The sequence below is a fragment of the Parasteatoda tepidariorum genome, chromosome 3 (assembly GCF_982258835.1).
Source record: "Parasteatoda tepidariorum strain Cologne lab strain chromosome 3, Ptep-v5.0, whole genome shotgun sequence".
NCBI lineage: Eukaryota > Metazoa > Arthropoda > Arachnida > Araneae > Theridiidae > Parasteatoda > Parasteatoda tepidariorum.
Window position 1 is genome coordinate 71,416,434 of NC_141757.1, and position 26,819 is coordinate 71,443,252.

Genomic DNA, 26,819 nt, shown 5'->3' on the forward strand with positions numbered 1-26,819 from the left:
TGGAAGTAAAACAATGAAAATTGTACTAAGTAAATTTTAATTTTTCCCTATGGTTATTTTAAATATGAAACTTGCTGAGATTATGGATACATTTTAAAACGAACACTGAGAAAAACTAAACTAATCATAAAGCAGGCGCATAATTGTTTGCTTTATTCTATACCACAGTTTCTATTCTTTAGTATGGAAGTATCTATTCTTTAACGAGTAATGCGAAAATAGAGTCCCCCGTTGAACTGATCGTTAAGACACGGTTACCAGCAGATCACCGAAGTCAACAGTCACTGGTTGCGGTCAGTGTGCGGGGTGACCACTTGGATCAGTCTGCATAGGCACCGAGGGTGTGTGGTATTGGTCTTCGTTAAACTGTTCTACCGTAAAGTGCTCGACTTCGCGTGCAGGTCGTCAGGCTACCAAAGCGGGAGTGCCATCCCCTCTGCAGAGGATCGAAATTGTGATGGCATGTCTTCGGATCATCCTCAGGGATGCTTCCCAGACCGTCGCCAATAGCCCATTGTGCAGCTCTAGTGCGACGTAAATTAACAATCAATCAATCAACCCAGACAGTCGCCAATAGCCCATTGTACAGCTCTAGTGCAGCATAAATGAACAACAACAGCAAAAATAGAATGCCCAAAAATAAGCAAAATATTCAGAAAAGAAAGAAGAATATCCAGAATATAAATGCTTGATTAAATAAAACGAGGTGAGCGTCTGCTCTCGGTTGCTAATGACACCCAAAACTTGACCAAACCACACCAATCATTCCTAAATTACAGTGAGAACTAGCAGTATCTGAGGTCACGTGATTATTGCACTTCAGTGCGAATATTGGAACGCGACCAATGGATGATCATGGTATTCGGCCATTTTGCCGATGGTGTTCCCATTTCTAAAGTCCGTTTCTTCCTTTTCTTAGAATAATCCATAAAGAATTTAAATTTACTAATAGATCATTAAAGTTTTAACGTAAGTATGCATGATTATAGTAATACAACTTTAAGAATTGATTTTGATTTCAGATTACGCTATTTAGTTATTGTACAATTATGTGAAATGTCAACTAAATATGAAACCGGTGTTTATCTGATAATTACGACAGAAGTTCATTACTTTTCGTCTGAAATCTCTAGTAAATATGAAGTCAGATTCAAAGATCATTGAAATTATTTTTTAATTTAGTATTGAATGTATGTAGGGTGTGGGGCATATTAATGCTTTGAATTTGATTAGTATATTTTGAAGCATTATTGCTGAATAAAATAAACATACGTGTATACTTCGTTTGGAATCTTTTGCACCTTTTGAAAGTAAATTTTTGAATCTGATGTCTTTTAACTGTATAAATACCATATTTACTTTGACAGACATAGCACTTAAGTTAGTTCATTTTTTTCCCCTTCACTTTCATTTGATTTATAACTAGTAAAACATTTTTTTAAAGCATTCTCATAGCTATCAGATGTCTTCCAACTTTAATTTTGCGTGTTTTATATAATGATTTTGTTTGAAAAATATTACTGTAATGATTTCCCTAGTTCAACATTGTGTTGTATTTTAAATTATCAGTAAGAAGTTTGTTAAAGCTTAGGGTTACTATGACTTTATGATTCAATGATAACAGCCCTATAATTTAGTTACTAAATTAAATTTTTTAATGTATTTTTACTTATTGCTTGTAATTTTTGATGTTTTTAACTTTGTGATGGTCTTGATGCTGTTAAAAGCAATGTAAATATGAGATCTAGTTAATCAATCCAAGCACTGTTGTAAAACATATTGCTGTTCATATTAAATAATTTCCTAGTAAAGAAATGATTTTAACAATGATATAATTATAGCAGTGTGTATTTTAAACTTAGAACAAAATTTTTTATCTCACTGATGGGCAATCTCTCTAATATGGGCAATCTGCAAACTAGATTTTTTTTTTTTCATCTATCTTCTTGGTATAATAATTTAAATTGAAGTCTTTTAATAATATTTTTCTACACATTGTAACATGATTTTTTTTAAAATAAATTAGTTGTATCCTCTGATGTAAATACATTTTTAGAGGTTTGTTACCTAAGTATATGTTTGCATTTTTAACCCGGCATTTATTATTTAGTTTGATAAATTGTTGTAGCTTGAAATCGCAGTTGCATGCTTAAGACTTCGTTTGTCAAAATAAAATGGTACATCAGGTACAAATGGCCTTTATTAATCTCAAATTATTGAGTTATATGAAATAAATCAATAAAGTTTTCTATATAATCTTTAGGAAATTTCTGTAGAAGGAAACAAAATATTTTTCTGTTTTACATGGTTATTAAAATGTTTGCAAGAAACTTTTTTTATTGTTGAGTCATTTGCTAATATGTTTGAGTAAAAATTAGAGTGGAAATTGTGCTTGTTTATCAAGCTATATAGCGGAATATATTATAGAAAATATTGTCTTTTAATGATTCAAAATAAAATTGTCTTTAGAACTAAATTTCATTTGTTAAGCTTTTATATTGATTACCAACAAATGTTCGTCACTTTGTTACCGTTAATTAAACTATTTATTGTAACTGATTAAGTATGCTTGCTTCATTATCAGGGGTCCGTTCAGGCCGAATTTACTACCGTTTATCGGCACCTTCACAAATTCAACTTTAGAAAAAACGGTAGTTTCACAAATTCAATTTTTGGAAAAACGGTATACTTTTTCTTAAAATTTTATTTTTGTATCCCTTAAGAAACGATAAATCCATATTGTTACCATATTTTTGTGTTGATTTTTAAATACAATTTTTAATTTTTCGCAAATTATGTCTAAATTTTCACAAAATAGGTACCTCTCAGAAAAACCTAGACAGACCCCTGATTATATATTATTATTGCTATGTAATCTCCCTATTTCTTTTCATTTGATACATTATTGAATGTCGTACTGGGTTCATACTAAAAGGTTGAATTATGTGTATCTACTGTTTTAAAGTCTATTGCACCATTTATGAATGTCATATTTACATATCTTAAAATCATATATATATAAATATTCAATCAGTTCTAATAATTTTTGTTAAAATGACTGTTCTCATTAACACTTACTCCAATTTTTATTGACTTTCGTAATTGTCAATTTTTTTTTTCAAATTAAAATTTGTGTTGTAGACATTTAATAAATAATATAATAGGAAAAGATTTAAGAAGCTCTGCAATTCATTAAGCAACAAAAGTGAATACCTAATCCTTTAAATATGAATAAATGTGCTTTTAATATTGATAAATTATGTTATTTCATAAGGATAAATAATGAAAAATAATAAACTTTTTTAATAAAACAAGAACTTGTTTACATTCTGTTTCTTGTTCAGGGGTGATTGTACTACGGGGGTATCCCAGTATTCCGAGTTCTTCGTATTATCCTTCTAGGTCCAAAAATTAGGAGCAGGATTTTTCTGGGAATCTCGCTGAATTCCGCGTTTCTCAGGACCATTGGTTTTTGGACTTTCGCTGGGGGTTGTTTCGTCAGAATAAAAAGATTTTGAGTTGTAAAAGGGCACTCACTTAATACCGTAAAAAATTTATTAAATATTATGTGATAACTGATTTTCATCCTCAACAATTTTTAAATTACACTCTTATACTATTTTATGTGTGTATTTCGAAAACTAATATTCACTCATTATCAAAATAAGAGAAAAATTTGTAGTTTATAAAAAAAATTAAATACATTCTAAAAAACAATCACTATGCACAAATTTTTTCCAAGAAAGTAAACTAAAAATTATTGATGGATAAACAACTTAAAAGCTTTTTTTTTTTTTTTTTTGATGAATGAACCCTTTAGGGCTGGTTAAAAGACATTTTCGGATATATATTACATGCATCCAACCCTTCAAAATGAATATGATTTTTTTAGACAAAGTATGTCTGAAAATAAATTTTTCAGTTGAAAAAAAAAACTGTACCTATTGTTTATGTGTAAAAGAATAGACGAAAATAGCCACATTTTATAATAAGATCTCAATTATAGACTATACCTGTTTCCATCAACTGTACCTTTTGTAAAAAAATTTATATTTAAAGACAAAATTTAGAATATTGAACCCCGAATTTGGCAAAAAACCATAATTTAGATCATCAGTTGAAAGCCAAAAAATCTCATCTAATTACTCAAATATTCACTGCTTCTCTTATGACAGCTGGATTTTCGGATTATAGATTAGTACAGTTCAAACTGTGAAATCATTTAGGGACTAAACAATTTCTGTTATGTTTAAATATTTCAATAATAGGAAATTTCTGATATTTTAAATTTATATTTTACATTTTAACAAGTACAAAAAATTTATTTAATTAAATATTTATGTATCTTAGTTTTGTTTGCTAATATTTTATTTAATGAAATATATTGATATACAAAAGAAAGATTAAACTATAGTGAACATATAATTGAACATGTAATGAAATGTGAATGCATATCGTATATATTGGTTGTTCATAATGTGCTCATTCATACCTAATTCTTAATTAAAATAATTGAGTATTTCTGTATGTTTATTTTAAAATCTTACATTTTATACTTGGAATGGTTAGAAAACAAGTGTTTAAACTTTATTAGTTTTTTTTTTTCATTCATTTCAAAAGCAAAATGTATAATAAAGATAAAAGTTGATAATTATTTGTAAATTGTAAAGCATAAAGAATCCATATAATGTAAAATACATCCCATATTCGACTAAAAGACCACCGCATTTCATTTCATGAATTTTTACAAGGAATTTTAAAAATTCCTTTCACTAACTTAAAGCAAACTACGTGTTTATTTATTATTTTAAACTAATCACATAACTTCGTATGCTTTATATTTTACAAATAATCATTTCAGTAACTTCATCATTATGCAATTTATTATTCATTTAGAAGGCAAAAAATGACTGAAATAGTTATTCTTAATACCATTCTTTTAATCCTTTTGGTAATCAAGCAATATGAATAATTAAGCTATATGTTTTCATCATTAAATGTATCTTATGCTTAAATTTATTATATTTAAGTTTGCTTTTAGGATATATACTTGAAAAAACTCATTTATAATCATGCAAAATTGTTTTTTTTCTTCATGAAAACCCACATGGGTTTTTTCTCAATGGACTGGGTTTTTTCTCAAAAACCTAGGTTTTTGCAAACCCTGATTATTCTATAGGTCATATTGGAAGTTTTTCATTATTTAATTGTAAAAGAAAAATGTTTATTTACTCCTGCGTAATTACTTTGTTTATTTTATAGGCCGTTTGATGCTGTCTCACTTTGGTGGCTTCAAAATTATTGAAATTCTTTGTTTCTTTACCTTTTCGCAACATGCCATTGCCTAGTCGAGCCAGAGTTTATGCTGATGTCAATTCTCACCGCCCAAGAGAATATTGGGATTATGAATCTCATGTTGTAGAATGGGGGTAAGCAATATTTTGCATATATAACTTATAATCTTGTTTTAATTTTTTAAATACTTTTTTGTTAGAGTAACATATTTTGAAAAATATTTTTAGATATTCTAAATTAAGTTTCGTTAAAAATTTTTTTTTAACAGCCTAAGTAATAAAAAAATGTACTTTTGGTTGTTCTAGGACGTTGTTCGATTTTACAGTTTTTTTGGACAAACAATTTATCCATTTTTTTTTTTTTTTTGGTTTGCTAATTATTATCAACTTCCATAGAATTTGAATAAGTCTAAAATTAAAATAATCAATATCTTATTAAATTAAATCAAATGTTTAATAATTTAATTTTTGTTATGGTTTGCCATTTAATCAATGAATTTTTTTTAATGGTGTTTGCAGAAATCAAGATAACTATCAACTTGTAAGAAAACTAGGCAGAGGAAAATACAGTGAAGTATTTGAAGCCATCAATGTATCAAATAATGAAAAATGTGTTGTTAAAATATTGAAGGTACATTTTATTTATAGAATTTTGCTTTTTTTTATGCCCTTATATGTTTTGTTTAAATGTAGAAAAATGTTTTTAACATTGTATAATTTGGAAAACAATCTATTTTGTTTCATTTAAGAGTATTCAAATTCTTCCTTTAATTGAATTTTCAGGTATATTATTAATAAGTATATGGGTTATTTTCTCAATTCGTTAAGTTTTAAGTCCTTAAGCTATATTTCTCTTCAAACGCATTTTGTTTTTAAAATAATTAAATAAATAAAATGTTGATTAATTGTTGTTACTTTTCCATGTCCCCAACACACATTTATGAATTTTCTAAGTAATTTACTGTTTTATAAAAGACTTACATTATCTGTTATAAAAAAACTATGTACTTGAATATGTATCATCAATATTCTAAGAATAATTAGTATATTTTGTTCTACACATAATTTTGTATGTGCTTCTATCTTTTGTTTAATTACCGTCTCAAGTATTAAATGTGTCGATAAAACACTATAGATGGCTCTAGTTGAATAAAGAATAATTTCTAGGGTATTAAGATAACTCTTTTTTTTTTACAGGTAATGTTTAATTGCAATACCATTTTTTAAAGCTTCATTACGCTTAGTTTCAACTTAAATCTTTGTTCGACTTTATTGAATCTAATTACTGTTCCCCTAATGTTCTTCTAAGAAATTTCTAGCTAGTAAAAAAAATTTTTTTTTTGCACAAAATGCAACTTACTTTTATGGAATATGGATAATTTTATTCGAGAAATGAAATGGTTTTTCATCAGGGTTGCCATTTCGCGAGAAGAAAAGGGAAAACCTTGAAATACAGGGAATTTACCTAAAATAGCTGGGGAAATGAAGGAAATTTTAAGTTTTTCTTTACAAGCTGGACAAATACGAGGAATTTGTTATTTTTGTCTTTTAAAAAATGATGACCACTCAAATAGCAATTTATGGGATATTTAAAAATGATATTTCAGCTATATTATAGCACTATTTGTTTTAAGTATGTTTTGCTGTTCCTTTTTTCTCTAAGTTCTTCCAGCAATTAAAACTAGAATAGTTAGCCCAATATGGCACACACAAGAACACAATGGTTGTGTTTTCCTCTTAATATATTGTGTAATTACTGGGAAAACGCAGTGAATTTTTTTTCCAGATTAAAGTGATAACCCTGTTCATATATTTGGTAAAAATAATGTTTTTGTTATTACTGTCTCTACCAAAAAATCTACTTAAAAGGGACAGTAATATTAACATTGTAAACATAGGAATGCAAAATTACGAAACTTAAAAGCAAATTTATGACTGCTATTTCTTAATATTGAGATAAAGTTATAATAATCTACTTACAAGTATTTAAATAATTATAAACACTTTCTGTTTTTTCCTCTCCAACTATAGTTTGTTTTAGAAGATCAAAATATCAACTTTGTAAAATAAAACTTAATAGCAAAAAAAAATTTTCCAGACATTTTTATTTATTTATTTTCTAAATTATGAATTAAAATATTGTTTGGTTTTTCTATGTTATCTTTTTACTCTTATTAGCAATTGCATAGCTCAGAATACTTGCAAAATTATTCTTTTTTTAGCCTTTTTCACACCTATTCATCAACATTCAAAATGCACCACTTTGCAATTTAATATTTTTGTGTATCGTAATATTTCTTCACCACATTAATTTATGATTATTATTTATTATATAACAATATTGAATCATATATTTTAAATAAATTAGTGCTTACTTACTCAGAGTACAGAAAGTTAAGTTTTCATTTCAATAATATCAATGTCTAAATATAAATTTTTTCTTCAAAATTTTTATTTGAAAAATTTTGAGTATAAATAAGAATTTGGTTTCATAAAAAAATAATCTTTACTCATTATAGAAATTTACAACTTCAGTTTCAAATACTCTTCATTTTTTAATTTTAGAATAATATATATATATATATATATATATATATATATATATATATATATATATATATATATATATATATATATATATATATATATATATATATATATATATTGGTTGCATGCACAAGATAGCAAAAAATGAAATTATGTGTCATTTAAAGGATGTCACTAGAGCCAATTTTTAATAAACTATTTGGATGAACTATACAAAACATATTTTAAAATATCAAATAAAAAATATCTATTATGTTCGTTAATTATTATTATAGATTAAATGGGATGTAGTTAAGAAAAAAATATTTTGAAATTAAAAAGGATAAAGCATTGGTTACAAAATTTGGTCTTAAAGTAATATAAAAATATGAGTGATATAAAGATGTTTTTACAATGAAATAGTAAAAGTTCTCATAGAAACTCTTGTTATTTCTTAAAATTCTAGATATAGTCCTTTTTTTATATCAATTAAATTTCCAATTAATTATTTATTAATTATTGATTCTTAAAAGAATTTTCTTCATGAGTTTTTAAAGCCTTTAAATGATGGGGCAGTAATTAAATTTTTTTGTGCAATTGCGATTAATTTAAGACTGGCTCTACTTTTTTAGTTTTTTTTTATTGCTGGTCATTGATTTATTTATTTAAATGTGTAATCTTATTCTAAAAATTATCAGAATCAAGTTTATAATGCTTTGAAATTTGGCTAATTGGCTTAAGCAAAAGTTCAAATTTTGAGAAAATCACTATTTGTATAATTTAAACAATATTAGATGGTATTTTGCTTAACATTTAGTTCACTAAACAATTTTTTAAAAACACTTAAATTGCTAATGAATTTTATAGTAAAAATATTTTGCCATGTTAAAAAAAAAAAAAAAAAAAAAAGGAAATGAGTAGGTTTAATTTTATAGTGCTAAAAGTATTAAGCACTTGTAAGAAATTCAGATGCTCATACCAAAACAGTCAATTGCAATGCTCTGCAAGGTTTTGTGTTTTCAATGCTTTATGGAAATCTGAACAATCTTTTCTATTTCTGTACTACAAGCTTCTTTGTCATTTTTGAAAATTGCCTTCTAACATGTACATCATGTCTTGCGATTTTATGCGGAAATCACGTTTTTCGAGCACAAGCAGTTAAATTGCAAGTTTACTTTTTTTTTTAGCTTAATGAATTTCACTATTATTTGTTGATTATCCCAATCTGTTTTGAATTTTTCAGCCTGTTAAAAAAAAGAAGATAAAAAGAGAAATCAAAATTTTGGAAAATTTGAGAGGAGGACCTAATATAATTGCACTTCAAGCAGTAGTTAAAGATTTTGTAGTAAGTACCCTTAAATTATGTATTATTATTTCTTTCATTGCTAAGAGAATATTTTAAATTTGTCTTTGCCTGTTTTGTCTTGTATCTTTTGAAATAACAGTTTGCAATCCGTAGTACTTATGCCAATGATAAAAAAAGAAAAACCTGAATAGGTGAGATGTTCTTACTGCAGCTGAACTGCAATTAGAACCAACATAAAACTCAAACTATTCTTTGATTTAAGTAGCAGTTCTTTCTTGTAACACTTTCAGAAACAGGTATTTGAAAACAGTTACCATATATCCCCATATATAAGTTGACCCTCTATTTTTAATTTCGAGGTTGCAAATTTCTGGCATGTTGGGGGTTAAGTTAACTGTTTAGGCTGAAAAAAATATGGAAATTTTTAAAACAAAAAAATAAGTTATTAAATCTACAAAATTTTCTCAAGTTAAAAATATTTATTAATGTTCGCGCTGGATGTGATACATTTGCTCTCAAATAAAGATGTATTAACAAATGCTGTAAGGTGTATGACAATGCTGCTAATGTCTTTGAATCTGACATGGATCAATTTCTGGAAACTTTAGACTTGTAGTTTTATGGAATATTTTTTCTAAATATAATTCAAAAATTTTTTTTAAAAATAACCTTTAAATGTAAAAAATATATATTTAAAAAAAATACACAAAATGAATTGTATATAACATATTATAAATAGTTTATGAAAGGCGTAAATTGATAGTATTTATATTTATCTCATTGTTTATTAATGTATCTATATTTCACGATCAACAAATGTCCTACTTTATTACCAGTGTAAAAGTATACCATCTAAGTTGTGCAAAATTTTGGAGTTTTTAAAAAGTTGTCTTTAACACGGTATGTACGTTATACTAAAAGCAAAAATTCCCCAGTATGCCCCACAATGTATGTATCTATCACAAAGGAATGAAAGAAACAATTTTCTTAAAATATATCAATAAACAACACAGAAAAAAATCCAACCATTATTGAACTCTTTAAAATTTCCTTTATTTTTCATTTTCCCGTTCAACCTTTCGTTTATATAACTTTTTGATCCTTACTTAAGTATATTTACTTTGTGTCAAATATTTAGTACATATTTATGAGGTTTTGTTGTTCGTGATGTTAACAAAAAATAAATTAACCATTTATTGATCACATTATGAAAATAGATTTATTGCATAAGTATGTAAGTTTTAGGGTTTGAATGGCTAAAAAAATAAATAAATAAAATAGAAACTGTTTTCTTGTGAAAAAAAATTTAACTTATACCAGTTTTAATTTAAATTTCTATTTGTTGTGCAAATGTGGATTTTTTTTAAAGAAATAAAAATTTATATATATGTATATAGTTTTTAGCTAGCTGTTATAGTCATATAGTTTGGTATGTGACTGGCCTCACAGTTTCTATTTTCCATTTGTTTACCAGATGAATCAGTTTTATGTAAATATTCTGATTTGGTCACCTAATAATATTTTGCACAAAAGTAGTTAGTACTGAGGCTTAATTATCTAACCAACAGATTTATTCAAATATTATATTTTTATCTTCATGATAATAGAAAACATTGAGGAAAAAAAAAAACTCAATTAATGCTACACTCATAAAACTTGTTTTTAATTATAAAGTAATTCTATATTTTGGGATAAAACTTAAGTTGTAATGTTTTAAATTTTTTTATTTTCGCTTTGAAATTTTTTTTTTCATTTAATGAGATTTATTGAATTTTTTAAGAATAATTTTCTTATTCTATCTAGTAAACTGAATAAATTCTCACATTTAAATTCTCTTTAATGTTTTTTTTTTTAAATTTTAAAAGCATATTATTTTAATTTTTTATAAGTGGTATAATGTACTGCTTATCTAAATTCAATGAATAAAAGTTTCATAATTCCTTTATCTGAAGAATTTAATTAGAAATTGTTATTTCTAGTTTATATGCTTTATATGCTATTAATATAAATGTCATTAACTTTATTTATGTTTTACTTATTTTAGTCAAGAACTCCAGCACTAATATTTGAACATGTGAATAATACAGATTTCAAAGTAAGTCTTAAAATAAATAAAAAAATAATGTCTGTTAGCTATTACAACTTCTTATAATCTATTTTCGAATTTGGACTAAAATGATTGATTAAAATTATTACTTTTTTCCAGCAATTGTATCAAACTCTTACAGATTATGACATTAGATTTTACCTTTATGAATTGTTAAAGGTAAGTATCTGCAATTTTTTTTTTATTTACTACATTTTGTTTTTAGATTTTGTATTTGATTTTGACATGATTTTATGTATATTTCAGGCTTTAGATTACAGTCATAGCATGGGCATCATGCATCGAGATGTTAAACCCCACAATGTTATGATTGACCATGAAAATAGAAAAGTAATATATCTGTTCTCTAACCTTACCTAATGTCTCTAGTTATTTTTTCATGTAGCAAATTTTTAAATTTAATGTATGATTAATATGTGCATGCAAATTTTTAAATTTAATGTATAATTTTATTGTAATCAAGAAGGTAAGAAATTTGAACTTACTTTAAAGTTTCTATTATTTTTACTGTTACTCTTATAAATTTGGAGCTTTTATCATTTTGCTTTTTTTAACACAGTTAAAGAAAATGACATAATAGTTTTTCATTCACATATGAATTCTGCCTTTATTCTTTCTGGTGGTTGTCTTACGAGAGAGTGGGAACTCAAGATTCTGTGTCCTTACCACTAGTGTTTAAACTTAGCCAACTTAATCTTGAAGGTTTGTTAAAGAAAAATTGATGTTACAGTAGGGAACCGATTATCCGGAACGATCGGGACCATCGCTATTCCGGATAACTGATTTTTCCGGTTTTCTGAATCGCTACAAAAAGCCGTTTGTTTATTGTTAAATCCAACAAAAAAAATGTTTTTTTGGAAATCTTAAAAAGAAGAAAAAAACGATGAAGGAATACACTAATGATTATTTCCAAAATAATGGTAAAGTAAAAATCTTTCAAAAAAGAAAATCATAAAATCTTATAAGGAAAAAAAAAAATAAATTTTTAAATGGCGCTAAAATTTATTGAATTTCGTTCCGATTTTTTGGTTTTCTGATTTCCGGATAACGGGTTCTGTACTGTATTATTGAGTAAACTTTTTGGTGGACAAGTTTTATGTGCACCATCTCCTTCCCATAAGCATGTGAATTGAACACTAATTTCAAAATACCTTCCATTATTTATCAAAAGTAAGCAATTAAAAGTTGGCTATATGAAGCAGGAGTTAAAATAAATTTGGCAAGTTGTCAATCTTATTTTCCTCTATAAATTCTATATTTTACTAAAAAGGTTGAAAAGTAATGGAATGTGGAAATAAAATGTTTCTTTCCTTTTGTCCTCGTTGTTCCCCCTTCTTTCCCAAGGATTTTTAAATGTAAAACTTGAATACCTTGCAGGAGAATGCTTGGCTCATTTTCTGAAAAATTAAATTTGTCTAGAAGAAAACAGATGATTAATAATTTGGTTACTGTAAATATCTTTTAAAAATATTGTTGCTGCTTAAAATATATTACTTCTGGTTTGCAATTAAAGTCAAACTCAAAATGTTTTCTTTTTAGTTACGTTTGATTGATTGGGGTCTTGCTGAGTTTTACCATCCCGGCCAAGAATATAATGTCAGAGTTGCCTCTCGTTACTTTAAAGGACCTGAGCTCTTGGTAGACTATCAGGTAAGTGCCATAACCATGGGTAGGTATGGTTAATGTTATTTTAACCGGCCTTGCTTAGAAACAATATAGAAAGAAAAAAAAATCATAATTCATTAAAGGAGCTTTCATAAAATTTTAAGTTTCTTAACACTTTATAGTTTAATTTACATGCTACTAATATTCTTGGTCTTGTTATGTGTAATTTGATTGTTTTTTGTAAATTTATCAGTGCTCATTCTAGACCTTGAAAAGGGCAGGGTGCTAGAAACTGAAAAGGACACCTATCACAAAAAGGATAAAAACCATATGCAAAAGTCTGATACAATTATAAATAACTGCCAATACAACTATTAGGTTTTCTGGAGCTCGTGCTGATATGTTATCTAGTATTATAGAATTGACACTAACTTTTTGAACGGCCCAATATCATCCAAAGATGGGAAATTATAAAGAAATTGTCAAGAATCTAACGTAGTATTAAAAATATCGGAATTTAAAAAATAACGTGAAAGGGGTCGATAAAATGATAAATAACTGTCGTAAAATCGATCAAAAATGGCGTGGAATTGACACATATAAAATCGCGATAGCTCAAATTCGAACATCGTATTAAACACATCGGAATTTTAAAAATCGTGTAAAAGGGCCAAAAAATAATTAATAACTTCCGAAAAAACCATAATCAAATGCTATAATTACGATATTATTAATTACGATAGAATCGTCACAAATTGAACGTATCAAATATAGATAACCCTAATTGTTAATTCGTAAGACGTAATAACATCGTATTAAGAATATCAAATTCAAAGAACCATGTGAAAAGGGCAGACAAAATCTTCCAAAAAAATTAATATCAAATAACTTGAAATTACGATGGAATTGTCACAAATTGAATGCTTAAAAAAAGTGACTGCTCAATTCAAAATGCGCAATTCGTAATAACGTATTAAATATATCGGAATTTGAAAAACCATGGGGAAACACTGGGAGGGGGGATGATAAATTACGTCCGAAACACGATCAGAGAACCATGTGATGTGGATTTACCAAAAAATTTACGCTAATAGGTCATTCCCCCTTAATATGTCGGGGAGCATATTCAGATTCTTAGGGCATGCGGGGCATAATTTTTTATTTAAATAGCAAGCGTGGTGCCTCGCTAACCCAGCTTAGAATGAACTCTGAATTTATCTTGCTATAAAATTATTTATAAATAATGGTAATAATTTACTTTTTTATGTTAATTTTTAATGTTATAAACAGAATGTTTGTAAAAGTTTTATTGTAAAACATTATATTTAATTTTGCTTCTGAACTTAAACCTTTCACAAAATTACTCTGAAAACAATCTTTTTACAAAATTACCTTGAAAACAATCTTGACACAAAATCCCCAATTCATTTGCTTAAAGGAAAGTCTGAAAGATGTAGAATATTTGGAAGATCTAAAATTGACTTAATCTCAAGAAAAATTTAAACTATAGCCAAAATCCTGAAAAAATTGTAATTACAGAAATTTTGCTTAAAATTTTTTACTGAAACCCTTTTTGCATAATTGTTAATTTTTTGATGCAAATTCTTCAATTCTTTTGATGCAGCTATTTAGATTAGAAAAAAACTTACATTGAATAATAATCGTTTATTCCCTGTATTATTTCTTATGTTTTTTTTTGTGGTGCAATATTACTGTAATGGTGATTTTAAATTATATTTTGAACTAAAAATAAAAGATTAAAATTTTTTTGAGATTTTTAGTGATAAACGTTAAATAAATTCTTAGAAATTCTATAAAATGTTCGTAATATTTCAGTTAGATTTGAAGGCATATAATGTGTGAAATGATGATTTGATATGAAGAAATGATAATAATTTTGTATAGCTATGAAACAAATATTTGGCCACTATTCAGTATTCGGCCTTTTTTCTGAATATTCGGTAGAGTATTTTTTTTGAAAAAGTAAATCATCTATTTTACTATCATCATCATAGTTGGCCAGACAGCCTAATTTACTTCATCTGAAAATTTCTCCATAACGACTTCCAATTTATCTTTGATTCCCAATTCTTTTCTTTAATTGCTGTCCATCTCAATTGCGTTCTTCACTTTCTTGTTCTAAGAGCATATCTTTTTTATTGTATTGTTATCACTCATTTGAATCATGTGGTGCATCCAATTCATTCTATTTATTTTTATGTATTTAATAATACATTGTTTTTAAATCTTGTATAGCTCAAAGTTAAATCTTGTTCTCCAGTTTTTGTTTTCAATTGGAGATTGTCACAAATATTCGACTAATATAAGTTATTTGGCCCTTTTGCCGAATGTTCAACCAAATATTCGACAAAGTATTTTTTTAAAAAGAGACAGCATTTTCAAAAAACTTTTTCATAAAAAAAAGGCAGCTCATTAGAGATAACTGATGTATGTACGATTTTATCAGATTCTTGCCATAAGGCATTTTTTTAAGGACAGTAGTAGTGTAGCCAGACTGTAACACTATTTATGCTGAGTATAAGAAATTTAATTTTTTTAAATATATATATATATTTCATTTTCAGATGTATGATTATTCTTTAGACATGTGGAGTTTAGGTTGCATGCTGGCTAGTATGATATTCAGAAAAGAACCTTTCTTCCATGGCCATGATAATTATGACCAGGTAAGTCTTTTACCGTATATTTGTAATTATGAAATACACAATTCTCTCCCCCTCCCCTCTGCCTTTTATGTTCATAATTTTTCCTTGAACAGTGGTAAGGTTTGAATTGGGGGGGGGGGAATCGATAAATTTTAAATTAGATTTTGAGGGCCGATTTCTTTTTACTAATTTGTTATTTTAATATTATATTTTTTGTATCTTTAAATAACTGTATTTGCTTTGTACTTTTTATTAAAAAAGTATATTCTATTTTTTAAGGAGATGTAAATCAATCACTATTTTTTATGAGTTTTTTTTTATGAGAAAACAATTTTATTCCTAATTTACACATTTATTTTATTATGTTGATTATTTGTTTTAAAATCATATTGCTGACTCATAGAAATTAGCTCAAACTAGTTTCTACTAGGAATGTCATCTATTTTTTGTTGTAGTTTTTTCCAAATGTTTATATTATGAATAATTTTTGTGTGATAATATCTTTGCTTCATGTATAACATGTTTTATTATTTTGTAATTATAAGAAAATTTAATTTAATTTTAATCATTAAAGTAACATTCATGAATAGTGTTCATCAAGCTTAACTGTTTTGTTGCAAAGTGGAAGTATATAGTTTTCAGTTTTAGACGAAAAATTTGTTTAAATCATTATCTTAGAAACATTTACTTACTTTTCACATTTATTAAGAAAATTAGTTTAATAATATGTCTTAAACATATTTCTTTTTTTTTTTTAGCTGGTGAGAATTGTTAAAGTTTTGGGCACAGAAGAGTTGTATGAATATCTTGACAAGTATCAGATTGTTTTGGATTCAAGGTTTAATGACATTCTTGGAAGGTAATGTTAACTCATCTGGTGTGTTTGTGTGGCCCAATTATTTTTTTAAAATTATTTTCTGATTAATATTACTAAAGATAAGATGATCGGTCATGTTAAAAACATTGGTTGAAATAATTAATGAGTGTTACACTAGTACTAAAAATGCCTACTCATTTAGTGAATAAATAAAATTTAAAAAAAATTAGTACTTTTATCGCACCAATAATAGAAAATTTGATTTTTATTTTATTTATTTTAAAGAATAATGTTAAGCAGTACACTATGGTATGTGGTATTCTACAATATTTAACACAATATTTAACCCATTTTTTATTTTTTTTATTTTCTGTGTCAGATGCCACTTAATTCTATTCATTTAAAAATTAAAATATATTGGAAGGAGGGATTTTGGCAAAAGTTTAAAAAAAAAAGGGTTTCAACTGTGAAATTGTTTATTTTCATAAATAATTTATATATATATATATATATATATATATATATATATATATATATATATATATATATATATATATATATATATATATATATATATATATATATATATATATATGTAGAAGATAGTATTAAAGTAGCAAAGAATACCTTAGTTAGCACATTAGTGAAAATGATTTAAGCGCTTTTAAATATCCGTACTGAAATTAATTTTGCTATAAAGTAAATTTAAAAATTATTTGGCATTGACTCTTTTTTTAGAAAAAATCATTGTCTCTTTGTGTATTAGATGTATGGACATTATTATGTGATATTTCAGTAGATCTGCCAACTCTCAGACCTGTGACTTGATTCTTTTGCTTATAATATCAAGACTTCAGACTAGGCTTTTAAAGCTCTTTTTTTTTTCTTTTTTTTTTTTGGAGGGGTTTTCATCTAATTGTAAGAATTGGCAGACTCTTTCACACTTGGCATACAACCCTCTATATTATTCTTATGTCCAGGTCAGCAATTTTGTAGCTCGTGTGTATTAGTGTATATTCCTTTATTGCAACACCTTTTAAAATTTTTGTTGGTAAGAGTATTTTCATTCTTTTGATACTATTTAAAATGAAGTTAAGTCAGTAGCAGGAAAAATATTATCTTGAGTGTGTAAGTCAGCTAATGATAGTGTTGACCATTCCTCATAGCAACAAACCTATTTTTATTCTTTGTTAAAAAAAATTAGAAAATTTTTTTAATTTTGAAAGTAAAAAAGTGAATGCAAAATGTTCTTACCAAATGCTAAATCAGGGTCTCAGTCTGTTTTTATACTCTAAAATAATTTGATTTTTTAAGTTTTACATGTAAAAATATTAGTTTGATAAATTTTATTAGCGGAGTGTTTTAATAAATTTTTTTATTAATATTATTTATCTTGAAAATATTAATTTGCTTATTATGTTATGTGATGGTCACAAAATGTCGCATGTTTTTTGAATTTCTGAGGTTAGGCTTTCTAAGGTACTATTTTTTTTTCTTAGCAGTTTCCACTTTTTTTCTTCAATAGGTTCAAACTTTTTGTTACCTTTATTTTGTATTTTGCTCCTCCTTTTTTTTTAAAAAAAAAACAAAACAAGAATTAAGTTCATTGTCATTTTTTTGTTTCAGGCATTCTCGTAAAAGGTGGGAAAGATTTGTTCACAGCGATAATCAACACCTTGTTACACCCGAAGCTCTGGACTTTCTGGACAAACTTTTGCGTTATGACCATCAAGAAAGATTAACTGCCCGTGAAGCTATGGAACATCCCTATTTCTGTATGCATTTTTAAAACATTAATTTCTATATACAAGCATTTAAGACAAATGTGTTTACTTAATTTTAAAGAGCTTTGAGAAATCTTTTTTTTTTTTAAAGTAGATAATACTGTGAAGCCTCCCTCACATTACTTACAAGTTCTTAACAGAAAACTTCTAATTCTTCTGTTCTAAATAATGTTCAGTTCTGTATTAGAAGTCTTCTGTAACAGATTACTTCTAATTCTTTTGTTAATAACTTAGTAAAACGTAATATAATCCCTCCCTGTAACCGATACTGCTGGTTGGAGTTTTCATTTCAACCAGCAATGACATTTACAGAGTGAAATGCACTGTAGTTAAGTAACAAAGCAAAAAATTCTTGAATAAATATACTTTTATTTGAGGACCATGAATATGTTAAATTTGATACACTACCCATTTCAAACGCACATGGCGCAGCACAAAATCCACTTCCATGAAAGATTCTAGCTTGGTAGAAAACATAGTGAAGGAGCAAAGATTTCTGTAAAATACTTATTGATTGATTGTTAGATTACTTATTGATTGATTGCTTTTTTTGCAATCTGTTTCTACAATCGTAATTTATATTTATTCTTATCTTCAGTAATATATACAGTAGAGAACCAATTATCCGGGATGCTCGGGACAATCGCTATCCCGGATATCTGAATTTCCCGGTTTTCTGGATCGACCAAAAAGTGTCATTAATCGATGTTTTATCGAACCCAAAGTACAAGGAAAAGTGTAATACATAAAGTAAGAGAAAAAAGAAAGGTACTCCTAACTTTAAAAAGAAAAAAAAATGGTAGAAATATAACATTTAAAAGAATAAAAAAAATTTCAAGTTTAGACAGGAAAATCAAGTTTAAAAAATACAAAATTCTCATATTTATTTTCTAAAAATAATTACAATTCCTAAATTAAATAATATAAACAAAACCAATGATTAAATAACGCAATATATTTCATACCTAATTATACAGGGAGTATACGGGGAGAAACGATAAAATAAAAGGAAAACTTATTAATCTAAATAAAAACACTTGAAAATTATCGAACCGAAACGATAGTTAAAAAAGGCACTAGCATAAATATTAAAACCCGGAACAAGGCAAGATCAACGGAATTCAAAAAAAAAAAAAAAAGCTAATGATAAAATTTATGAGTTAAAAGAATTAATTTATTGAGTGCGAAATTTATCAAACGTAGTGGAATCAGAAAAACAAAACTGTAATCTGCTTCATAAAATAATCTTATGTTTAAATTAATAAACAATTCTCCTTTTTTTTTTTTTTTTGTTGATAAAAACAAGATTTTTAATCACAGCAGATGTGATTCCACAGCAAGAAAAACTTGCAATTGATACCGCAATTCCAAAGAATGAGAATTGATTCAAAAGAAAAAGATTTTATTTTTATTAGTCAATGTCAAATAAATATATATTTTTCTCTTTTCTTTTTCTGTTCACTGATATGCATGCAATGCATTTTCCCCACCCCCCTCGTAAATCAAGCAGAAAACGAAATCAGCATGCCACACCCTTGAGTTTGATTGAGGGCCTAAAGAAAAAAATAAAAGATTCCTCCCTTCCCTGCCTTCAAGGTCACGGAGGAAATGACGTTTCTCTGGGTAAACGGGGAAAAAAAATTTCCCCTTCCTTACATTTTCCTCTACTCAACTTCAAGGATGAGTCCTATTTCCGCTTTTTCGTTCTAGTTTAAAATGGCGGGAAAATCGAGCAAAATTTTTCCCGGTTTTCTGGTTTCCCGGTTATCTGGATACCGGATAAATGGTTCTCTACTGTATAAATATATATATAAATATATTTAAAAAAAGCCATTTAAGTAATTTAAAAGTCAAATGTTTATATATTAAATATGAGCTTTTACTCTGAGGTGCTTTATCTAGATATATTTCAAGAAGTGATAAATTTTTGTCGGATTAAAAAAATTTTTTCATCAATGCATTTCTGATGAGTTTTAAGAAAATAGTCCTGCTCTTTGATTTTGTGATAATGGAATCCTGTTATCATTCCTATTTAACCAATATGAAACATATTTAATTTTAAATGTTTTGCCATTAATATTGAATTTTTTTAAATACTTGATTTTATTTTTTTAAATCCTTAGTGGTGGTTCATTTCTTATTGCTATTATTTTTTTTTTTTAATTTGTATTTTTATTTTGGAGTTTTTATCTTTTACTAATTTACTATTTGCATATCAGTTTGGTTTGAACTATACCCTAGCAAATTTCCAAGTTGTGCACTGATAATGTTGGAATGTTAGTAAGATAATCCTGGAAATTTTCTAAAAGATTTTAAAATTAGAAATTTTTAAGTAAACATAAATAATTCAGTATTTCTAAAAGAATTTCTCTAAATGAAAACTTTACACCAAAATGTTTTTGAAAATATATAAGTATTTATAATATTTATGTTGAAATCAATTTTTTAAATAAGCCTTTAAAATAATTTCCTGCTTCAAAATAGTTGTAACATTTCTGACAAAGACTGTCCCTAATGCTTTATACATTATGTACTCAAAAGTTTTGTATAGCTTATAAGAGTCATACTTGATATTGTATTTATAACTGGCTGGAGTCTAAATTATTTCTGTATTAATATATTTACCAAATCTTACTTCCAGATGCCATAGTTAAAGATCAACAAGCTAGATTTGCAGAAACTCAACGCATGTCTGGTCACAATTCACCCCCACCAGCCTCTACTGTTGGTAAGCATAGTTGGAAATTTTTATAGAATTGATTATTAATAATTATATATTGTTTGATAAATACAATAACTTCTTCAAACTTGAACAGGCTGTTGCTACAGTGATAATGCTAGATTGTATTAAATGAAATTTTTGGAAAGCATTTTGTTTGATATTGTTATAGCAAGCAGACCACAACTTAGTAGTTTTAATAACTGCTGGACCTATAAGCTTCTGAATCAGCTTAATTTTCATTTTTACCATTGTTTTAATGAGTTCTTAATGAATGCATATTATTAAATTGGTACATGATTAAGAATTTTTTAAAAACATTCGTATGCTTGTTTCCTTTTGGATTTCAGCTGCATGTCCTCTTTTGGACTTTGTGCCACTAAACCCTACATTCTATCCAATCCTTTTGGATTTATTTTAATTTAGGGAAAAATCAATTTTTGTTTTATAACACTTGTTGTTTGAGATTAAGTTAAAATATCCTGTTATAAGTATTCTGTTACCATTGTATTTGAGTTTTTTAAGTGTAATCAAGAATAAGTCCCCCCCCCCTTTTTTCTTTTTGCTTTTTGATTTAATAAAAAGAAAAAATATTTTGTCTTTTCAAAGAAAGCTTCCCTTTATCAACAAAAAAAAAATCATTTACCTTTTTATCTACCTATGTAAATGGAATTTAAGATTAAACATCTCGATTCTTATTCACTTGATTTTAAAATCAAATATTGGGATTCATATTTGCATGATTTTTAAAAGAAACATCGAGCGCAATATTTTTTATCGAAAGGTTGAAAATATTCATCATACTTGCACTTCTTTCATTCTGAAATTCGTGATAATTTTCAATTATTTAAAATGTGTTTTCTTACTAAACCCTTTCCTGTGTAATTTAGAAAGAATTTTTATATTTTATTACAACTAATATGTGTCCTATTTAATCAAAATAATATATATATATATACTGAGAATATGAATGTAAAGTTGCCTTATGTGTGAAATTATTTTTGAGTCCCAGAATAAGACAGACCACAGTGTAAGAATATGGTTGTAGTGTGTTTGAAAGAAGCTACGTTTTTTAAGTTAGAATTAAATAAGTCACTTCTAGGTGTGTTAAAATTATATCTTGATGTACTATCACAAAATTATTCCCAACAAATATTACTTATTATGACCTTAAGTTAAGCTTCTGCAATTTTTTAATAATGTTCTCCTTCAAGAAATTTTCATGTCAGTCTGAATTTTTCCTTAAAAAAATGTGTATATTTAATGACTGCTGTTTGGCAGAAAAAATCTTTATAGAAAATGCTATGTATTTATGTACTTCTTTTTTCATTCAGTTATTAAATCATATTTAGTTATGTTTGTAGTTAAAGGAGTTACTGAAACAAAGTTTACAATTGTGTTCTAATTTACTTATTTTAATATTTGAGTTGTATATTTCAATTTGCAACACTTAAATAAATATTGCATACATAAGTGTCAAAAGCCCATTTAGATCACCACATTGCATTGAAAGAATTCCAATATTTAGATGGAAAACATTCCAAAAATCGTACAAGTAGGATTATTTATTATTAAAATTATTATTTTTTGTTGAAAATTATTTATTTCTAGCATTTATTTTACAAAAGATTGATATGTTAATACTTTAAAATTAAAATGAATTTAAAAAGAAATTTTGTATTTTAACTACTGTTAATTTTAATTGTTTTCAAGTGTAGTTTTTTTTTTTATTTATTTTTATCTTTATTTCTGCCATCATTATCGATTTTAGGATTATTAGATGATGTATTTTAATATCATTTTGTTTCTATTTAGATTTTTTTTGTGAATTTTAATTATAAAGTAAATAGCTTTCTTAATAACTTAAATAATAAAAAAACAGTTACTTATTTGATTTGGCAGATATTTATAATTTGTACGAATCGCGCGATCGGAAATAAAATTCATTATTTGAAAATTGTGAATCTTTTATTTGCTATTCTCCTCAAGCTTTAATACTGATGTTTGTCAATCTTTATTTCCAATAAAGTTATTGCATTTTTCAAAGCGTTTTAATAATAGCTATCTTAAAAAAGTACTTGCAGTCTTTTATTGGTAATTGCGTTAGGTAAATTTATGAAGTTAAAAAATCTGTGTTTAAAAATAAATAAATAAATAAAAATTATTATTTCCTATAAATAATTCTTATCGTCATTAAGTTTTCAGGGAAAAATTAGATATCAGTCAAAAGGGCAAAAGGAGAAAGAAAGAAAATTACAGAAATGAGGGTAAAATAAATAAAAAATTATATTTTATTTATTAAAATACTGAATTAAAGTTATTGTTTTTATCATTTACAGTATCAATTTTATTAATTATTTATGCCATTTAACCTTATAAGTTTTTTTTATCTAACTATTTTTTAAAAGAAAACCAATTGCTTAATATAATATTTATTGAAATTAATTCCAGTTTTTGTAAAAAACATGTTTGCATGGGTAAGACCAAATTGTTTTGTGAGTTTTCCTTATGAGTACTCTTAATTACTTTTTTAAAAAAGTGAATGTTGATAGAAAATTTGGTAATTAAATTAATTGAAGGTATAAGTGCAAGTAGACAATGTTCAATATTCCTTTTTATTATTATTTTTATCTATCATCTTCAAACCTTTTTGGATATACCAATAAAAAATTCAGCTTTGTTGGTTGACTAGTGCTGCAAAAGGCCCTTTTTTAAGCAGTAATAATTTACAACGATTAAATTGTCCCCTTCTTGCTCTTAAGCCTTCAATTATTTTAAAGTGGTGATCTTTTAGGGCAAATTTAGAAATTATCTGATTCAAAATTCTCTTTCTTTGGTGTGTTGACTCATGTGTGTTTTTTGATCTAAACATTATGAATAATATTACCTTTTTAATCATCTTCATTAGGAAAATCTATTTCAACTTGATTAAAATTATGTCAGAATTATTTCAGTGCCTCATTAAATAATATCCAATACGGTTTTATGATGCTCTACACCTACAGTGAGGAACACATTTTTCACTTTTTTTTATCATTTCTTCTCTTGTAAACATAGATAATAATCCAAAAATGAAATGAGAAATAATATACTGTACCCGATATACTATATATGTTTTTCTCATTATGCATTTTAATTAATGTACCCTGATAAAATAGATATCTGATGGTTATAAATCAATAATTATTTTTTTATAAATTCTTGATTTTCCTTCACTTCAAAAATTGACCAATAACTTACAACTCATAAAAAAAGGTGTATTTTTTTATTTAACTATACAGCTTAAACTATTAAAAATGATTTCATCAGAGGATCTGCATTTTAAGACAATATCCTACTTGTAAACAAAATTCTTAAACTTTTCAAAAAGTGCTCAGATATGCTAACTTGTTTCTTATCTGATGAAATTTTGTCTAGCAGTAGCATAATTTATGTTTTAATCATTGATTCTAGTTTAGTAAATTTGAAGATAACTGATTTTGCATTGCATTGAAATGATTAAAATATATATAAAATAAAAAAAAATTTCCAATTATTTTGTATTGGGATCATAAAGAAATAAGATTTTTCAAAATTAGCAGGATTCAGAAAATGTTAGTGCTAAATACCCTACTTCTTTTTAAAATTATTCTGCAATAAGTCATTTTTTTAGGAGTAACATTACATCTATTTCGTCTTATTCTTATTAGAACAAAACCAAAAAAAAAAAAAAAAATTGAGAAGAAGTTCAAATTATAGAACATATCTTGACCTTCAAATAAAATATGTTTGAAAAAAAATTTTTTTTCCTCCTAAATTATCTTTTTATTTTTTATTACATGGAGCTTTTTTTTCATGCATGTAATAAATTTCTAATTAATGAAAAGACAAAAAAAAAAAAAGAAGTGACTTTTTGTCAGGCTAATAAAAAATATAATGTATATACGCTTGTGACCTCTTTTTTTTTCCTAATATTTTCTTGCGTGCGAATTTAAAATATACAAATTAAAACATTAGACCATGTTTTTTTCTAGTATTTGTTGCCTGCATGATATTAAATTGTCGCACTGATGTTTATTAATTTAATCACTATAATAATTTGATAGCTGACTGACATAAACTTGCTTTCATCTGTGTAGGCAAGGATTCAGAACAAATGAACAATGGGTCAGAACTGACGGCACAGATTGACTTGGCCCCCTTTTTTAGTATTAATAGAAAAAATCCGAGAAATGAGACTTTTTCTTATTTCTCGGATTCAGACTTTCGGTTATTCTGCTCTTTTATTTACTTATTGTCTTAGTGCAAGCCTGAGTTTGATTGCTTTAAAATTATGGCACCGAGTTCAATTCTTTCGTGCAATTTAGTCTCTGTGGTCAACTATGAAAAAAAAAAGTTGTGCCTCCTTGATGCAGATGTGTATACTATTTAATTGACTGTTATGAAATAGCGATAAGCAGCTGGTGGGTCCAAACAAATTGCGTATCTGGGGATTGATTATTTAAATTGTCAAATTAATCCCATCAATCCTGTATCATTCATCCTACTGCACATATATCTTGAATTTGACATTAAAACTACAACATTTGATTTTTTTTTTAAATAAATAAATAAAAACAGTTATTTTATTTTAAGCTTTGTTTTTAGACAAAAAATATAGCGTGGAAAGAACTGCAGTAAGGATGAAATTTAAAGATAATAATAGAGTTGAGTGGTACCTATTTGCTTTTTATACAGGAAAAGTGATAGTTGGCATCAAGTGAAAATATGGATAAATTCATTGCAGAATATTAAAAATAGATCAAATAAAAAATTTAATGAGTAATTTGTAATATGCTAAAATATTGCATTGTTTTTATTACCTATCCTATGCCTGGAAAAGCTATAAAACAAAATTTGCAATAGCCAATTTTTTAGGATGTTAACTTATCTAGATTTATTGTATCAGTGTAGATCCTTATAATCAATGTGCTACTGTATTTAAATGTGTATTAATGTATAATCATAGTTTCTCTTTGGTATTAAATACAAATTTAATTAAAATAGGAGTCATTATTATTCTTGTTTTAATACTGCAACAAGACTTGAAACTGCATGGCCTATGCTAGGATTGAACATATATAATTATTATTTTTGAAATAATAATAATATTCTTACGTGAATTCTAGTTATTTCAAGTGTAATTTTTTTATTAATTTCAGCCAATGCATCTTTAAGCTCCAGCACCATTACTGGTATGCCTACATCGCCCATCTCTTCTCCAAGCATCACAATACAACCGAATTCCACAGCAGCCCAATCTTAAAGATACTTTATAAATAGCTTTCTTCCTTTTATTTCTAAAGAGCATTTTCTTTGCTCAGGCAAAGTTTTTTTTCTTTTTTCGATTGTTTATTTAAGACATACAGAAGATAACAGTTATCAACCTTGCCTTTGCCAAATTTCTAAGAGCAGCTGAGTCAAGTGACATCCGAGACTTAAATCATCATCAAGCAGCGGGTAAAGGACAAAAGCGCTATCGATGGATTGGTTGGTCAAGCATCCAAGATCTCTCATTGATATTCAGTGTTTATTTAAGTGTTAATTTTATTCACTCTTCTGCTTTGTCATTTAACAAACATTGCTGATTAAAATGAATTCCATTGTTAAAATTATGTCCTCTGTTAGTTTCACTGTTGAGGGATCATTTTTTTAGCAGTCATCTAATAGTTCAGAAATTTAGTAAAGTAATCTCTAAACCATATCTCTTCATTAGTCACAAAAGTATATTACAGTGCTATTTTTACCAATCGATTACCAAACCTATTTGTTTTGAATAAATTAAAAAAGAAAAAATATGCCGTTTTATTTAAAAGTATTAGTATTCATGAACATTTATGTAGCAATAAAACAAAACAATTTCCTTTTGTGGTTTTTTTATTATATTAATTTGTTCAAAAATGTAGATTGTTACGTATAGTGTTCATCTGTAAATGGAGGTTAAAAAAATAAAATAAAAGGTGACATTCTTTACAAA

At 26.4% G+C, this 26,819-nt stretch overlaps 1 protein-coding gene across 4 annotated transcripts; it reads left to right on the top strand.

Annotated features, from left to right (window-relative positions):
• The first annotated feature begins 858 nt into the window (after positions 1-858).
• Positions 859-26,819, top strand: CkIIalpha (casein kinase II subunit alpha). Of its 4 annotated transcripts, none has more exons than XM_087159516.1 (14): positions 859-969; positions 5,263-5,429; positions 5,814-5,925; positions 9,064-9,165; positions 11,171-11,221; positions 11,333-11,392; positions 11,480-11,563; positions 12,773-12,883; positions 15,424-15,525; positions 16,263-16,363; positions 17,948-18,096; positions 20,747-20,833; positions 23,023-23,091; positions 26,005-26,819. In XM_087159516.1, exons 2-14 carry the CDS (start codon positions 5,335-5,337, stop codon positions 26,106-26,108), a joined length of 1,227 nt encoding a protein of 408 aa, XP_087015642.1. In that variant the 5' UTR covers positions 859-969; positions 5,263-5,334; the 3' UTR covers positions 26,109-26,819. The 4 variants fall into 4 exon arrangements, with proteins under 4 accessions (XP_087015642.1, XP_087015644.1, XP_087015643.1 ...); XM_087159517.1 differs by lacking the exon at positions 859-969 and adding an exon at positions 982-1,132; XM_087159518.1 differs by lacking the exon at positions 23,023-23,091.

What these genes read in the sequence shown, in the direction of transcription:
- CkIIalpha (XM_087159516.1), top strand. Translation starts at nt 5,335, where the DNA reads ATGCCATTGCCTAGTCGAGCCAGAGTTTATGCTGATGTCAATTCTCAC. An exon ending in TGAATAATACAGATTTCAAA is followed by an intron (nt 11,222 to 11,332) that starts GTAAGTCTTAAA and finishes ACTTTTTTCCAG; the next exon opens with CAATTGTATCAAACTCTTAC. An exon ending in AGCTCTTGGTAGACTATCAG is followed by an intron (nt 12,884 to 15,423) that starts GTAAGTGCCATA and finishes TTTCATTTTCAG; the next exon opens with ATGTATGATTATTCTTTAGA.